This window comes from Mesoplodon densirostris, chromosome 2 (genome assembly GCF_025265405.1).
Source record: "Mesoplodon densirostris isolate mMesDen1 chromosome 2, mMesDen1 primary haplotype, whole genome shotgun sequence".
NCBI lineage: Eukaryota > Metazoa > Chordata > Mammalia > Artiodactyla > Ziphiidae > Mesoplodon > Mesoplodon densirostris.
This window is the reverse complement of record NC_082662.1, coordinates 5,815,171-5,832,613: the sequence shown is the minus strand read 5'-3', so window position 1 is coordinate 5,832,613 and position 17,443 is coordinate 5,815,171. Positions and strand designations below refer to the sequence as shown.

Genomic DNA, 17,443 nt, shown 5'->3' with positions numbered 1-17,443 from the left:
ATTAGAGAAGGTCAGGTTTAAAAAACGTGTTCACAAATGCAGAACAGTCCTCTGATTGCTCCATGTCATTTTTCATTTAAACAAATTAAAAAGGTTATCACTACAGAAGGTCACAGCGATTCTACTGATGGACAATATCCAGGCTGGTTCATTTTTTTAAATTTGATTTTTCACCAAGGGCAAAAATACCACACAACTTGACCAACACAACCAGGGCTTCAGAGATCATTTAACAATCGAGATGGAGCGGAATAGGAGAGTTCTCTATTTGTAAGACAGGAATATGGGCATGGAACAGCTTAAAGTGAGAAAATTCCAGGAAATGTCATGGGCATCTTTTGAAAATGGTTCTGACACCTGAAGAAAGATTTACCTTCTAGGAAACTACAGTTGGCCCCCCGTATTCCTGGTGGGGAGAGTCGAGGAGGGGTGTAGAATCCTGAATGTGGATCCGCGGGTACAGAGGGCTGACTGTACCACCATGTTATAGAAGGGGCTTGAGCATCCATGGATTTTAGCATCTGCGAGGGGGTCCTGGAACCAATCCCCTGCAGATTCGAGAGACGTCTGTTCCACTTTAGAAAGTAAATCTAAGCTACGAGGCTTGAAAATCAGAGTGCAGCAGCATTGTAGATAGAAAGGTTGATTCTCATAATTATGATCAGGATGCCTTTTATAAAAAACTATAAAACTTGAAAGGAAGAAGTGTTTTCCTAAAACAAAACAAAAAACAACAAAAAACACAACAACAAAAAAAGAAAAGTAAGTTAGTTTGTTGCATGTTATTTAAAAGAGAAAAGGTTATTCCAGCCTTCATTTTCTTCTGTTCCTGGTTCTGATCTACATGGGTGTGAACTGCACGTCATTCCAAGTTTGAGAAGGAATCATCACTTCTCTAAGAAGAGGGGGCTCACTTATCATGTAAACAACTCACTTCTTAAAAGACACAACTTCAGCAGGCCCAGGAAGCCCTCATTTGTGGCAGATTCTGCAACGCTCTTAGGCCCCTTACCCCTATTTAAGGGCAACACTTACCCCTATTTAAGGACAAAAAGAAGGCAGTGCCAATCAGACCTCTGGCAGGGATTGAGAGACCTTCTTTTGTGTAAATTGGTTGGAAAGAGTTAACTGTTAGTTTTGATAAGATAACATTTAAACACACACGCATATAAGAACAACATTAACTCTTACATAACTCTAAAAACTTTTTGCAGTTATTATCTAAAAATTTCAAAGGGGATGAGTCAGAAGCTGGTTGAGCTAGAAGCTCTTTTGTTTTAACATTACACATGCAAAAGCTAATTTAAACCCTGCAAAGAATAAGCTCATTGTTAAGCTGATCCATTTTTAACTAAGACTTTGAGAATTTCAGTGGAAGGTAGAAAATCAAAAGGAAAAGCATCTACAAAAATGAAGGTCAAAATTCAACTCTAAAAGCTAGGAATTTCCGGTACACCAATGGACAACACATTTTCATACTGGTCAATGCTGAAGTGATCTGTGTTGTGTTGTGAGAAAACTGGAATGTCAGACCCTAACTGTGGAGGGATGTGTCACTGTGCAAAGACCAGGTGAGGGCACTGTATTTATGAACACTGTTAGGAAAGGTATATGGCCCACAGTGGGGATTTCTTGAAGTCTCTAACAGGGGGAAATGATTCATGTAACAACAGAACAAAATCAATGAGGCTAAGGTTTGGGGCTCTTTCTAGCTATACTTTTTAAAAAAATAAATTTATTTATTTTATTTTTGGCTGCACTGGGTCTTCTTGTTGCGCGTGGGCCTTCTCTAGTTGTGGTGAGCAGGGGCTACTCTTCATTGTGGTGCGCGGGCTTCTCATTGTGGTGGCTTCTCTTGTTGCAGAGCACGGGCTCTAGGTGCGCGGGCTTCAGTAGTTGTGGTGCATGGGCTCAGTAGTTGTGGCTCACGGGCTCTAGAGCACAGGCTCAGTAGTTGTGGTGCACGGGCTTAGTTGCTTCACGCATGTGGGATCTTCCCAGACCAGGGATTGAGCCCGTGTCCCCTGCATTGGCAGGCAGATTCTTAACCACTGCACCACCAGGGAAGTCCTCTAGCTATACTGCTAATTGTAATTTATTTGGGGTGACATCTGAAATAAAGTTTGACTGTACACACACCTCTTTAGAGGTCATCCAATCTCATTAGAGGACAGCTAAACTAGAAAAAGAGTCTATTTGACAGTTTAAATACATTGGGGAAAAAGACAAGTAAAAGAGTCTATATACAATGTCTGCTTCAGGAAAATGATGTCTGTTAAAAATCAGGAAGGAAAAAGCTTAATATTCAATGATAACTTCATGGTCATTTAAGACCTAGGGGTTTATAGAGAATCACAAGGAGGTCTAGCTGTCCCACAGGCCTGGAGAGGGAGTACACATGCATCTTCAGAGTCACTCAACTGCTGCTTCTGCTGGATCCGGACCACAGGATTCTGCAGCATCACCAGCTGAATCTCCGTTTTCGCAAGTGACACAGCCCTCCAAAAAGGAACAAGAGCAGGCAGGTTATTTGATGTGAAGTCACCTGAAAAGTTTTTAAACCAGTAAAATGCCGGCCAAACAACCTGTGTCTCATTCTCCCACTTATTCACATCTAAGACTATCCATTAGATTTCATTCCTTATTATTAGAAGGGGGATGACAGCAATTGTTTAAATACTTTTGCTTAAATTGTTTTGGGGCTCATTCTTCATATACTCTTCCCACAGAAATTCCTGCTCGGCATGAATCCTAAATCCTAAATCCTAAATCCTCTGGTGTGAATCTTACATCTTGAGTTTCAACCCTTTTCAAACATGCACGCATATTTGACAGGCACATCTTATACTCTCCTCCCCAGTCAATCACATATGAAAGCAGGTGTCTTTACTCCTAACTGCACCGTAACATTCCAACTGGTGGAAGAAAAAAACACTTGGAGCCAAAAAGACCTGTATTCAAAATCTGAAGACGTGAGCACTTACACAGTTGTCCTTTAGTTTGTGCAGAGGGCTTGGTTCCTGAACCCCCTGAGGATACAAAAATCTATGGATGCTCAAGTCCTTATATAAATGACTTGGTACAGCCAGCCCTCTGCACTCGAGGGTTCCGCATCCTTGGATCCAACCAACTACAGATTGAAACTTGAACCGTGGATATAGAGGGCTGAGTGTACAAATTATTTAGTATCTGTATACCTCTCTTTGTTGTTACTGGTAAAGCAGGGATAATAACACCTACCACAGAAGCAATTGTGAAGATTAAGATTCTCAGTGGGATCATGCAATGCACAGTCGGCCCTCTGTATCTGCAGGTTCCACATCCACAGACTCAACCAACCATAGATCGAAAATATTTGGGGAAAAAAATTCCAGAAAGTTCCAAAAAGCAAAACTTAAATTTGCAGTGTACCAGCAACTATTTACATAGAATGTATGCTGAATTTCCAACTGTTTAAATAGCATTTACATTGTATTAGGTATTATAAGTAATCTGGAGATGATTTAAGGTATACGGGAGGACGTGCATAGGTTACAAGCAAATATTACGTCATTTTACATGAGGGACTTGAGCATCGGCAGATTTTGGTACCCCAGGGGGTCCTGGAACTAGTCCCTTGCAGAAAACGAGGGATGACTGTACACTAAGCGCCCAGAGCACTACCTGGCACAAAAACAGCAACACGTGACAGCTGTGATTACTGGGCTTACCTGGATGTCTATTTCCTGAGGGATCGTCTGGCTCTGAATCCAGGAATGCACAGTGGCCAGCTCCTCCCTCTGTCCGTGAGAAAACTGCGGCTGCCGCCGCCTCATGCTTGCCAGCTTTTCTAGATCTTCTTTCAGTACAATTTCTTTAACCCTGAAAACAAACAAACAAACAAAACCTTCACAGTCCTAAATAAGGCACAGGGTTCTTATCTTGTGACCTAAGAATAGCACTTCTTTTTACTTTGTAATATACTTTATATTTCTTGTTAATATGTGACATACACATCAAAAATAGAACAACTGACTCATTTCTTTGTCAGATTGGTAAAGCTAGGCCTCTTTCTCTTGATGGAAAATACCTGTATAGTGTTTTAATGAGTCATATGGAAGAAACAGATTTCCTTTAGGTCTTCTCTTCTTTTAGAATGAGAGAAAAAAAAGTCCAGGCTCTAAAAAAAGTTCTCGTACCTGTGGGCTGTCTTGGAAAGCAGTGCCTCGCTTTGTTTTCTTGTCTCAGGACACATAACATATTTATATTGTCACGACCACTACAACCATTGTTTTAAGAAACCTTTGTCTTTTGACTTCAAATGAATGAATCTGAAAATACATTTCTCTAAGGATATGTATAAAAACATTAAAAATCACTTTGTATTAAAAAACACACTTAAGAAACCATAAAACGCTTATATAAAGGTGGGTCTTCTAACATGCTTTCTTACCTCTCAGGCACCTGATATGTCATCAGAACGCACTCAGGTGTCTGTTCTATCATTCTCCAGATGGACTCTTCAGCTAAGTTGGGAAATGTTTCTTTCTTCTGTACATCCTGAGATTGCTGCTCATTTTGAAAGATTTCAGAAGAATAATCACTAGTAGCAAAGTTTATACTGCTGCCATTGCTTCCTATCAAAAATCAACAACAAAAAAATTTAAAAATTCCTGTCAGGGGCTGATTTGCCAAACTGGCCCTCATTCTTCAAAGACTTTGGCGACTAGCTGGTAGGGTCCTTCACCACTCAGTGCAGCCATCATCCCAGGTCACCTCAGCCTTCCAGTTCCTCCATCTTCCCAAGATCTCCTTCTCAGTCTTCCTGAACTATCTGCTCCCCAAGGCCATTCCTTGTTTGTTCTCATCACCCACAACTGCTCCATCTCCAGCTCCGTCTCCAAAACCACCAACCTCTCAGCTTCAATTTCTCGTTTGCTTGTTCAACTGTTCCAACTACAAATTGGGAACAGTGCCTCAGCCATTCTGCTTAGAGCCCAAAGCCCACCATTCATTCAGTAGCACTCTGCAATACCTGAGACTTCTGTTTCCCTTTCATTTCCCACAACTATCAAAATGTAACTCTGATAAAGCCACTTATCAGTTCTGTTCTTATCTAAGCCCAAGTAGCCAAAGGCATGGAGAAAGTCACGTATAACAGGGTGCATTGGTTCTACAGGAAATTCATCACCACCAGAGGCTCATCACAAAGCCCGTAAGGCTGGTACAGTTCTGCGGTCAGCACACTAGTCTGTCCCCAGCAGGATTATCTTCTACTCCTCTATTTCCTCCCTCACTCTCACCTATTTTATAAGAAAAGAAAAAGGAAGCCACTAGAAAGGAAATTCATCATCCTGATACCAAACATAAACGTACTCATACCTACATTCTCTCCTCACCGTCCTCCTGTTACAATAGAGAAGCCATCCATCCATCCCAAGGCCCATCGCTTTATGGCTGTTATGGAGCCTCATGGATCATTCCTTTCCCATCTTGCATGTGACCCTTCAAGGTCCTTCTCATTGACTTTGGAACAATTAAAACAAAACAAAACAAAGTACCTCTCTAATTTTTTAAAAAAGGGTATGGGTAAACATAAAAGACATTTTTCCTCATTAGAAAAATCTCACTAAAAGGTAATTGTTTAAGGCAAAAACAGTAAAACTTCTATTGTGGGGTTTATAATACATGTTGCAGTAAAGTGTATGACAGAAATGGCACAAAAGAGGGGAACTGGAAGTACTCTGTTTTAAGGTTCTTAGACATAAAGTGATAGAATAGGTATAATATGTGAAGGTAAGCTGGGATAAGTAAAAGATGCATGTGTAAATCCTAGAGCAATGACTAAAAATAAAAAAAGGAAAAAAGAAAAAAAAAAAGAATAGCTGGGAGGCCAATAATGGAGAGAAAATGGAATCATTAAAAAGACACAATTAACCCAAAAGGAGGAGGGGAAGAGAAAAAAGGAAGAAAGAGCAAATGAGACAAACATAAAACAAGTAGCAAGATGGAAGATTTAATTTAAACCTGATCATATCAATAATCATATTAAATGTAAATGGCTAAGTACTCCAATGAAAAGTCAGAGACTGTCACATAAAGAAGCAATACCCAACCATACACTGGTTACCAGAAATCAACTTTAAATATAAAGGCACAGATAAAAGTAAAAAGATGGAAAAAAATATGCCATGTAAACACTATCAAAATAAAGCTGGAGGAGCTACACTGATATCAGACAAAGTGGACATCAAGCAAGGTACATTTAATAATAGAGAAATCAATTCATCAAAAGCACATAATCTTAAATGGGTATGCAACTAATAAAAGAGTTTCAAAATACATGAAGCAAAAACTGATTGAACAGCAAGAAAAAGATAGACAAATTCACAATTATAGGTGGACATGTTAACAGCCCTATCTTAATAACTGAGAAAACAAGTAGATAGAAAATCAGGATGTAGAAGGCTAAATCAACATTATCAGCCAACTTGACCAAATCTACATTTACAGAAGATGCTACGCAACAACTGCAGAACACACATTCTTTCCAAGTGCATATGAAACATTTATCAAGACAGACCAAATTCTGGACTATTAAACAAGCCTCAGTAAATTAAAAAAATATAAAGAACGTTGTCTGACTGCAATTAAGTTAGAAACCAATAAAATACCTGGAAAATCCCCAAATATTAGGAAATAAATACATGTCTAATAACCCATGGTCAAAGAAGAAAACATAAGGGAAATTATAAAATATTTTGGACTGAATGAAAATGAAAACACTCATACAAAAATTTGAGGGAGGGCTTCCCTGGTGGCGCAGTGATTGAGGGTCCACCTGCCGATGCAGGGGACGTGGGTTCATGCCCCGATCCGGGAAGATCCCACATGCCGCGGAGCAGCTGGGCCCGTGAGCCATGGCCACTGAGCCTGCTCATCCAGAGCCTGTGCTCTGCAACGGGAGAGGCTACAACAGTGAGAGGCCCGTGTACCGCAAAAAAAAAAAAAAAAAAAAAAAAAATTTGAGGGATGCAGCTAAAGCTGTGCTTAGAGGGGAATATAAAACCTTAAATGTTTATATAAGGAGGGGAAAAAAGGGTCTCAAATCAATGCTCTAAGCTTCCACCTTAAGAAATTAGAAAAAGAGTGAATAAAATCCAAAGTAAACACATGAAATAATAAAGATTAGAGCAGAAATCAATAAAAGACCAAAAAAATTAGCAAATTAACCCAATGAGATCAAAAGTTGCTTCCTTGAAAAGTTCATAAAAGTGGTAAACATAGAGCCAGAATAAGAAAAAGTAATAATATCAGCAAATAGAGAGGAGACATTAGTATAAATTCTAAAGACATTAAAAGGATAGGGACTATTATAAATAACTTTATGCCAATAAATTCAACAACTTAGATGAAATGGACAATGGATTTGTATCATCTTGAATGATACAAATTACCAAAGATCATTCAAGAAGAAATAGATAACCAGAGTCTACTAACCATGTCTATTAAAAAAAAATCAAATTTGTTTTTAAAAACCCTTTCATAAAGAAAACTTCAGGCCCTGATAGCTTCACTGGTGAATTCTACCAACCATACTAAGGAAGATATAATATCAATTCAATACAAACTCTTCCAGAAAACAGAAGAGGAGGGAACAGTGCCCAACTCATTTCTTTTGTTAGGCCAGTATTACCCTGATACCAAAACCAGATAAAGGCATCATAAGAAAAGAAGACAATGGACCAATATTTCTCATAATAGGTGTAAGAATCCTTAAAATATTAGGATATAGAATCCGGTAATATATAAAAAGGATAAAATAGCATGACCAAATACAAGGTTAGTTTAATATTTGAAAATTAGTTAATGTAATTCACCATATTAACAGAACAAGGGAGAAAAACCATATGGTTAATCTCAGTAGAGGCAGAAGGGCTTCCCTGGTGGCAGGGGTTAAGAATCCACCTGCCAAGGCAGGGGACACAGGTTCGAGCCCTGAGCTGGGAAGATCCCACAGGCCGCAGAGCAACTAAGCCCGCATGCCACAACTACTGAAGCCCTCATGCCTACAGCCCATGCTCCACAACAAGAGAAGCCACCGTAATGAGAAGCCCGCGCGCTGCAACGAAGAGTAGCCCCTGCTCACCACAACTAAAGAAAGCCCACGTGCAGCAACAAAGACCCAATGCAGCCAAAAATAAATAAATAAATAAAATTATTTAAAAAAATAGATGCAGAAAAAGCATCTCTGTAAATCTGCAGCAGAAAGGAACTTCCTCAATCTTACTAAAGGCCATTTAAGGAAAACCTACATTTAACATCATACTTACTGAAACTGTGACAGCTTTCCCCCTGAGTGATGAACAAGGCAAGAATGTCTGTCTAACCACTTCTATTCAATACAGTAAGTCCCCTACATACAAACGAGTTCCGTTCTGAAAGCATGTTCCTAAGTCCAATTTGTTTGTTCTGTACTGAAAGCATGTTCCTAAGTCCAATTTGTTTGTAAGTCCAAGAAAGTTAGCGAGGTACCCAACTAACACAATCGGCTATATAGTACTGTGCTGTAATAGGTTTATAATACCTTTCACACAAATAATGCATAAAAAACAAACACAAAAAATAAAGAAAACATTTTTAATCTTACAGTACAGTCCCTTGAAAAGTACAGTAGTCCAGTACAACAGCTGGCATCCAGGGGCTGGCATCGAGTGAACAGGCAAGAAGAGCTACTGACTGAAGGAGGGAGAGGAGGTGGGAGATGGTAGAGCTGAAGGGCCGTCAGCAGTAGGAGACGGAGGGCAAGCTGCAATGTCACTCACGCCTGATGCTGACGGAACGCACGTTCCCACCTTTGAAAATTCGCAACTTGAAGGTTCACATGTAGGGGACTTACTGTACTATATTGGGGGTCCTAGCCAGTCCAAAATGGAAAGACAAATAAATTAAGGTATACAGATCAGAAAAGAAAAAGTAAAACAGGGCACGTTTTGAGAATACAAGTTCGAAACACAAAATTTGATTGGCTTTCTATATGCTAACAACAAACAACTGGAAATTGAAATTTTAAAATGCCATTTACAATAGCATCAAAATTATGAAATCCTTAGTGATAAATTTAGCAAAGTAAGTGTAACCTGTACACTGAAAACTACAAAACATTGCTGAGAAAAATTAAAGACCTACATAAATAGAGAAACAGATCACACTCGTGGATCAGAGGACTCAATACTGTTAGGATAATAATTCCTCCCACATTGGTCAGTAGGTTGAACATGATGTCAATCAAAATCCCAGCAGGCTTTTGTGTAGGAATTAAGAAACTGATTCTACAACTTATTTATTTTTAAATCTTTTTTTTTATTGAGGTAGCATAGGTTTATGACATAAGTTTCATGTGTACATTGTTATTTCTACTTCTGTATACACTACAGCGTGAACATCACCAAAAATGTAGTTTCCATTACCATACAGTTTACCCCCTTTACCCACTTAGCACCCCCCTTTCCCTCTGGTAACCACTATTCTGTTCTCTGTAACTACAGAGTATTTGCTTTTGTGTTTTTCTTCATTTTTTCGGTCTGTTTGTTTTTTATATTATACACAAAAGTGAAATCATACAGTATTTGTCTTTCTCCTCTGCTTTATTTCACCTAGCATAATACCCTCGAGGTCCATTCATCTTGTTGCAAATGGCAAGATTTCCTCTTTTTTATGGCTTAATAGTACTCCATTGTGTGTACTGTATATAGATGTATTAAAAATTTTTTTAAATATATTTAATATATATCACTTCTTTATCCATTCATGCATTGATGGGCACTTACATTGTTTCCATATCTTGACTACTGTAACTAATGCTGTGATGAACAGAGGGATGCATGTATCTTTTTGAATTAGTGTTTTCATTTTCTTTGGCTAAATACCCATACCCAGAAGTGGAATAGCTGGATCATATTGCAGTTCTATTAATTTTTTGAGGAGTCTCCATATGTTTTCCTTAGCAGCAACACCAATTTATGTTCCCACCCACAGTGTATGAAGGTTTTCTTTTCTTCACATCCTTACCAATACTTGTTATTTCTTGCCTTTTGATAACAGCCATTCTAATGGATATGAGGTGATAATCTCTTTGTGTGTGTTTTTTTTTTTTTTTTTGCGGTACATGGGCCTCTCACTGCTGTGGCCTCTCCCATTGCAGAGCACAGGCTCCAGACGCGCAGGCTCAGCGGCCATGGCTCACGGGCCCAGCCGCTCCGCGGCATGTGGGATCTTCCTGGACCAGGGCACGAACCCGTGTCCCCTGCATTGGCAGGCGGACTCTCAACCACTGCGCCACCAGGGAAGCCCTCTTTGTGGTTTTGATCTGCAGTTCCTAATAATTAGTGATGTTAAACATCCTTTCATGTGCTTGTTGGCCAACTACATGTCTTCTTTGGAAAAATATCTATTCAGCTCCTCTGCCCGTTTTTTAATCGGGTTGTGTGTTTTTTTGTTGTTGAGTTGTATGAGTTCTTTATATATTTTGGATATTAACCCCTTATGATTTGCAAATATCTTCTTGCATTCAGTAGGTTGTCTTTTCATTTTGTTAATAGTTTTCTTTGCTGTGCAGAAGCTTTTGTTTCCACTGAGGAGATGTATTAGCAGAAAGATATTGCTAAGACTGACATCAAAGAGTGTACTGCCTATGTTTTCATCTAGGAGTTGTATGGTTTCAGGTCTTACATTCAAGTCTTTAATTCATTTTGAGTTAATTTTTGTGCATGCTGTGAGACAGGGGTCTAGTTTCCTTTTTTTGTATGTGGCTGTCCAGTGTTCCCAACGGCATTTACTTAAGAGATTATCCTTTCTCCATTGTATGTTCTTTGCTCCTATGTCATAAATTAATTGTCCATATATGTGTGGGTTTATTTCTGGGCTCTCAATTCTGTTCCATTGAGCTATGTATCTGTTTTTCTGCCAATACCAGTATACAGGTCTTTCACCTCTTCTTAAATTCATTCCTAGATATTTTATTCTTTTTGTTGTGATTGTGGGATTTTCTTAATTTTTAGTGTATAGAAACAATATATATATATATTTTTTGTGGTATGCGGGCCTCTCACTGATGTGGTCTCTCCCGTTGCGGAGCACAGGCTCCGGACACACAGGCCTAGCGGCCATGGCTCACAGGCCTATCTGCTCCACGGCATGTGAGATCTTCCCGGACCAGGGCACGAAACCGTGTCCCCTGCATCGGCAGGCAGACTCTCAACCACTGCGCCACCAGGGAAGCCCCACAATAGGTTTCTGTACGTTGATTTTGTACCCTGCAAATTTATTATATTTATTATTTCTAGTAGCTTTTTTTTTGTGTGTGGAATCTTTAGGGTTTTCTATATATAAAATCATATCATCTGCAAATCGTGTTAGTTTTCCTTCTTCTTTTACAATTTGGATGCCTTCTGTTTCTTTTTCTTGCCTAATTGCTCTGCCTAGGACTTCCAATACTATGTTGAGTAAGAGTGGTGAGAGTTGGCATCCTTGTCTTCTTCCTGATCTTAGAAGGATAGCTTTCAGCTTTTCACCACTGAGTATGATGTTAGCTGTGGGTCTGTCATACATGGTCTTTACTATGTTGAGGTATGTTCCTACTATACCCATCTTATAGAGAGTTTTTAAAAATTATAAATAGATATTGAATCTTGTCAAATGTTTTTTCCGCATCTCTTGAGATGATCATCTCATTTTTATCCTTCTTTCTGTTAATCACAGTGTTTCACATTGACTGATCTGTGGATGCTGAACCATCCTTGCATCCCTGGAATAAATCCCACTTGATCATGATGTATGATCCTTTAAATGTATTTGCTAACCTTTTTTGAGGATTTTTACATTTAGGTTCATCAGAGATATTGGCCTGTAATTTTCTTTTTGTGTGTGCTGTCCTTGTCTGGTTTTGGCATCAGGCAATGATGGCCTTGTAAAATGAGTTGGAAAGTGTTTCCCCCTCTTCAGTTTTTTGGAAGAGTTTTGAAAAGCATAGGTATTAAACTTTCTTTGAATGTTTGGGAGAATTCACCTGTGAAGTTGTCTGGTCCTTGACTTCTGTTGTTTTGGGACGTCTTTGATTACTATTTCATTCTCTTTACTAGTAATCAATCTATCAAGATTTTCCATTTCTTCATGATTCAGTCTTAGAAAGCTGTATGATTCTAAGAATTTGTCCATTTCTTCTAGGTTGTCCAGGTAGTTGGCATGTAGCTGTTCACAATATACTCTTCTAATCCTCTGTATTTCTATGGTATCGTATTTCTCCTCTTTCACTTCTTGTTTTCTTTATCAGAGCTTTATCCCTTTGTTTCTTAGTGAGTCTAGCTAAAGGTTTGTCAATTTTGTGTCTATTTTATTTCTTCTGACTCTGATCTTTATGTCCTTCCTTCTACTGAATTTGGGCTTCGTTTGTTCTTCTTTTTCTAGTTCCCCTGGGTGTACAGTTAGACTGTTTGATATTTTTCTTGTTTCTTGAGGTAGGCCTGGATTGCTATAAGCTTTCTTCTTAGTATTGTTTTTGCTGCATCCCATAGGCTTTGACATGTTGTATTGTCATTTGTCTTCAGGTATTTTTTGATTTCTCCTTTGATTTCTTCATTGACTCAATAGTTGTTCAGTGGCATGTTGTTCAGTCTCTACATATTTGTGAGTTTTCCAGCTTTCTTCTCATAGTTGATTTGTAGTTTCACACCACTGTGATTAGAAAAAATACATTATATGATTTCCATCTTCTTAAATGCACTGAGACTTGTTTTGTGTGCCAACAGATGATCTATCCCTGAGAAAGTTCTATGTGGACTTGAGAAGAATGTGTATTCTGCTGCATTTGAATTGACTGTACAAATCCATGAATCCATCTGGTCTAATGTTTCAGTTAAGGTCACTGTTTCCTTGTTCACAGGATATCTATTCATTGATGTAAGAGGAGTTTTAAAGTCCCCTACTATTATTGTGTTGCTGCAAATTTCTCTTTTTAGGTCTGTTAATTATTGCTTTGTATATTTTAATGCTCCTATGCTAGGTGCATAAATATTAATAACTGTTATATCTTCCTGATGACCTGTCCCCTTCATCATTATATAATGTCCATCTTGTCTCTTGTTACATTTTTTGGCTTGAAGTCTATTTTGTCTGATATATGTATGGCTATACCACTTTCTTTTGGCTGCCATCTGCTTGGAGTATCATCTTCCATCCCTTCTTTTGTGTCTATGTTTGTCTGTTGAGCTGAGATGGGTCTCTGGAGGCAGTGTATAGTTGGGTCTTGTTTTGTAATCCATCCAGCCACTCTGTGTCTTTTGACTGATGAATTCAATTCATTTACACTTATGGTGATTATTGGCAAATGAGGACTTAGTACTGCCTTTTAGTCTTTTGCTTTCTGGTTGCCCTATTTCCCCATTGTTTCTTTTCCTTGTGTTTCTGTCTGCCATTTTGGTTTGGTGGTTTTGTATTATGTTTTTCTCAGTTTCCTTTTTTTTTTTTATGTTTCGTGTCTCTGTTCTAGATTTATGTTTTGTGGTTACCATGAGGTTTGCATAGAATACCTCATAGATAAAATAGTCCTTTTTATGCTGAGAGCACCTTATCTTCACTTACCTATACAGGTCTGTCCTTTTCATCTTCCCCTTTTATGTTCTAGTTGTCATAAATTATCCCTTTTTAAGTTGTGAGTTTGTTACCATATTGAAGTAGCTATAGTTATTTTTACTGCTTTCCTTCTTTTTAACTTTTATGCTGTAATAATGTGTTTAAAAACCTATTCTGACTGAGTTGTGATTTTTCTGATTCTATTTTACCTAACTCAAGGTTTTGTGCACTTTTGCCTTTTCATTTCAGGCAGAAGAGCTGCTTTGAACATTTCTTGTAAGGCAGGTCTAGTGGTGATGAACTTCCTCAGCTTTTGTTTGTCTGGGAAAGCCTTTATTTCTCTTTCATATCTGAAGGGTAACTTTGCTGGATAGAGTATTCTTGGCTGACAGATTTTATATTTCACTATTTTGAGAATGTCATTCCACCCCCTCTTGGCCTAGAGTGTTTCTGTTGAGAAAACTGCTGATAGCCTAATGGGGGTTCCTTTGCAGGTTATCATCCTTTTTCCCCTGGCTGCCTTTGAAATTTTCTTTGCCATTGACTTCTGACAGTTTTAATATGATGTGTCTTGGAGAAGAAGGTCTTTTTGTCTTGAGGTAGTTAGGTGTTCTCCTAGTTTCATGGACTTGTATATCCAGTTCCTTCCCCACGCTTGGGAAGTTCCCACTTATTATTTCTTTATATTCTCTATTTAGACTTAATTTTTGCCATTTTAATTGCAATGTGCCTCCGTGTGGTCCTCTTTGTGATTCTCTGTTCTTCTTGGACTTGGATATGTTTCCTTCCCCAGGTTAGGGATATATTCAGCTATTATATCTTCAAATATGTTCTCTGCCCCTTTCTCTCTCTCTTCTCTTTCTGGAACCTCAAAAATGTGAATGTTAGTATGCCTGGTGTTGTGCCAGATGTCTCAAACTGTCCTCACATCTTTTTATTCTTTTTCCTGTTCATCTTCAGTGATTTCCACTACTCTGTCTTCCACCTCACTGGTCCATTCCTCTGTACCATTTTGTCTACTGTTGATTCCTTCTAGTGTCTTTTTCATTTCAATGATTGTATTCTTCACCTCTGTTTGGTTGTTCTTTATATTTTCTAACTGCTAAAAACTTCTAATTTCTCTTCTCTGTTCATCCACTCTCTTCTGAGTTCTCTGATCATCTTTACAATCATTACCTTGAACTCTTTCTTGGGTAGATGGACTATCTCCACTTCACTTAGCTCTTCTGGGGTTTAAATCTTATTCCTTTGCTTGGAACATGTTCCTCTGTTGCCTCATTTTGCTGAACTTGCTGTTTTTATTTCTGTGTATCTGGTAGGTTGGTTGCTGGTGTGGGGGCTAGGTCCATAGGCTACATACGGGTCTGTGGTTGTCCTGGGGTTGGTGTTCGCCCACTGTTGGGTGAGGCTGGTTCCAAGGCTAGAACAGGCTCACTGGTGGCTGGGATAGGGGATTCTGGGTCTGGTGCGTGCCGGCTGGTAAGGTGGAGCTAGGTCCCAGGGTCTCTGCATGCAGGGCCCTCAGTGTCCCAGATCTAGTGCCTGCCCAGTGGTGTGTAGAGCCTGGTCCTTGGCCCTCTGGTGGGCAGGGCTGTGTTCAGGGGAAGGTGTGGGCTCAGGGGGTCTTAAGGCTGACTGTCTGCTGTTGGGTGGGGCTGTGTCCCTGCCCAGTTAGTTGCTTGGCCTGAGGCGTCCCAGTCCTGGTGCCTTAGGGCTGGGGGGCGTGGTGGCGCTGGGTCCTGTGGTTAATAAACTACAACAAGGATTCCCAAATGGCACTTGCCAGCAACAGAATCCATGTGGCAGAACGAGCTCCCAGAAATGGCTGCCACCAATGCCTATGTCCCCAGGGATGAGCTCCAATTAATTGCTTCCTGCCTCTTGGGGAGACTCTCCAAGATCAGCATGTGGGTCTGACCCAGGCTCCTTTCAGATTACTGCTTCTGCTCTGGGTCCTGGAGCAGGTGAGATTCTGTGTGAGCCTTTTAAGAGTGGAGTCTCTATTTTCCACAGCCCTCTGGCTCTCCCAAAAGTAAGCACTGCTGGGCTTCAAAGCCCAAAGTTCTGGGGGCTCATCTTCCTGGAGTAGAACCCCCCCAGGCTGGGGGGCCCAATGTGGGACTCAGACTTTTTGCTCTTTGGGGAGAACCTTGCAATTGTAATTATTCTTCCATATGTGGGTCACCCACCCAGCGTATGGGTCTTGCCTATACTGCAACTCCCCACCACCTACCCATCTTGTGGTTCCTTCTTTAAATCTTTAGTTGTAGAAGATCTTCTGCAGTAGGTTCTGGTCTTTTTCATCGACAGGTGTTCCATAAATAGTGGTAATTCTGGTGTGCCTATGAGAGGAGGTGAGCTCACACCATATATAAAAAGTAACTAAAAACGGATCACAGACTTAGCTATATAGAAGCTTAATCTCTAAAATTTCCAAGAGAAAACAGGAGACCATCTTAGTGACTTCTAGTTAGGCAAGGACTTCTTTAAAAAGGACATAAAAGGCACAAGTTACAAAAGAAAAAACTGATAAACTGAACTTCATCAAAATTTTAAAACATTTGCTCTTCAAAACGAAGATAAAAATAAAAGATCAAAAAAAAGGGCAAGGAACACAACAGGGAAGAAATGTTTGCAAAACAAGTATTTGATAACAGACTTGTATCCAGAATGTATACAGAACTCTTACTACTCAATAAAAAAACTAACAAATCACTGCTCCAAAACAAGCAACAGATGTGAACACATATGAATGGCAAATAATACACAAGAAGACAGCCATCACCATTAATCAACAGTCACTAAAACCACAATGAGGTATCACTGTGTATACACTGGAATGGCTAAAATTTAAATGATGGACAATACCCAGTGTTGGCCAGGATGCGTTGCAATTGGAGCTCTCATACGTGGCTGACAGGAATGCAAACGGTACAGCCACTTTGGAAAACAGTTGGCAGTTTCTTATAAAGTTAACCATATACTTACCATGTGACCTAGCAATTTCACTCTGAGGTATCTACCCAAGAAAAATGAAAACGTATGTCCACAAAAAGACTCATACACTAATGTCCACAGCAGCATTATTTATAACAGCCCCAAACTGGGAACAACCGAATAACCATCAACTGATGAATCACTATCCATACAATGTAATTCCACTTGGCAATAAAAAGGAACAAATTACTGATATACACAATAAGGATGAATCTCAACAGCACTATGCTGACATAAAAGACTGCAAACTGGATGACTCAATCTATATGAAGTTACAGGAAGAGCAGCATTAAGGTGACAGAAAGCAGATCAGTGCTTGCCAGGAGGTGGAGGATCAGGGTGGCAGACAGACTGCGAACGGTCACAGTCTGGAAACGTTCTATATGGTGACGGTGGTGGCGGTTACACTAATGTAGACAATCTGTGAGAATTCTTGATTTGTACCTCTAAATTTGGTGAATTTATTGTATGTAAATATACCCCAATAAAGCTTACAAAAAGAAAAAAAAATACTTTACGTTCATGCCAGGACCAAAACCAGACAGCCTGTTACCTAGTCACCTCCTGACCACAGAGTGTGAAGAATGTGTCATTTTGATCCACTACCTGCTGCTGCAGAACCAGTTCCCGGCGGAGAAGCCTCGTGCAGTGACACTGTAGACAGTTCACTGGTAGTAAAATGATCGTTCTTATTCTCACTGTTGAGACTGACAGGCTGCTAGAAAATAAGGACACCAGAAAAGATCTGAACATCTCAAGCATCCTGTTACAAAATAACTGGCTGATCTTCAACTTCACATGTTAAACAGAAAAAAAAGATATATACATAACCGAGAAA

At 39.5% G+C, this 17,443-nt stretch overlaps 1 protein-coding gene across 7 annotated transcripts in view; it reads right to left on the bottom strand.

Annotated features, from left to right (window-relative positions):
• Positions 1 to 785: 785 nt before the first annotated feature.
• PER3 (period circadian regulator 3) overlaps positions 786 to 17,443 on the bottom strand; it is a 64,462-nt gene continuing 47,804 nt past the window's right edge. For all 7 annotated transcript variants that reach the window (XM_060088906.1, XM_060088905.1, XM_060088910.1 and 4 more), the window contains 4 exons: positions 17,212 to 17,323; positions 4,433 to 4,616; positions 3,711 to 3,861; positions 786 to 2,499 (listed from right to left, as the gene is read on the bottom strand). In XM_060088906.1, the coding sequence (XP_059944889.1) occupies positions 2,413 to 2,499; positions 3,711 to 3,861; positions 4,433 to 4,616; positions 17,212 to 17,323 (534 nt within the window). In that variant the 3' untranslated portion in view covers positions 786 to 2,412. The remainder of the gene's footprint in view (positions 2,500 to 3,710; positions 3,862 to 4,432; positions 4,617 to 17,211; positions 17,324 to 17,443) is intronic.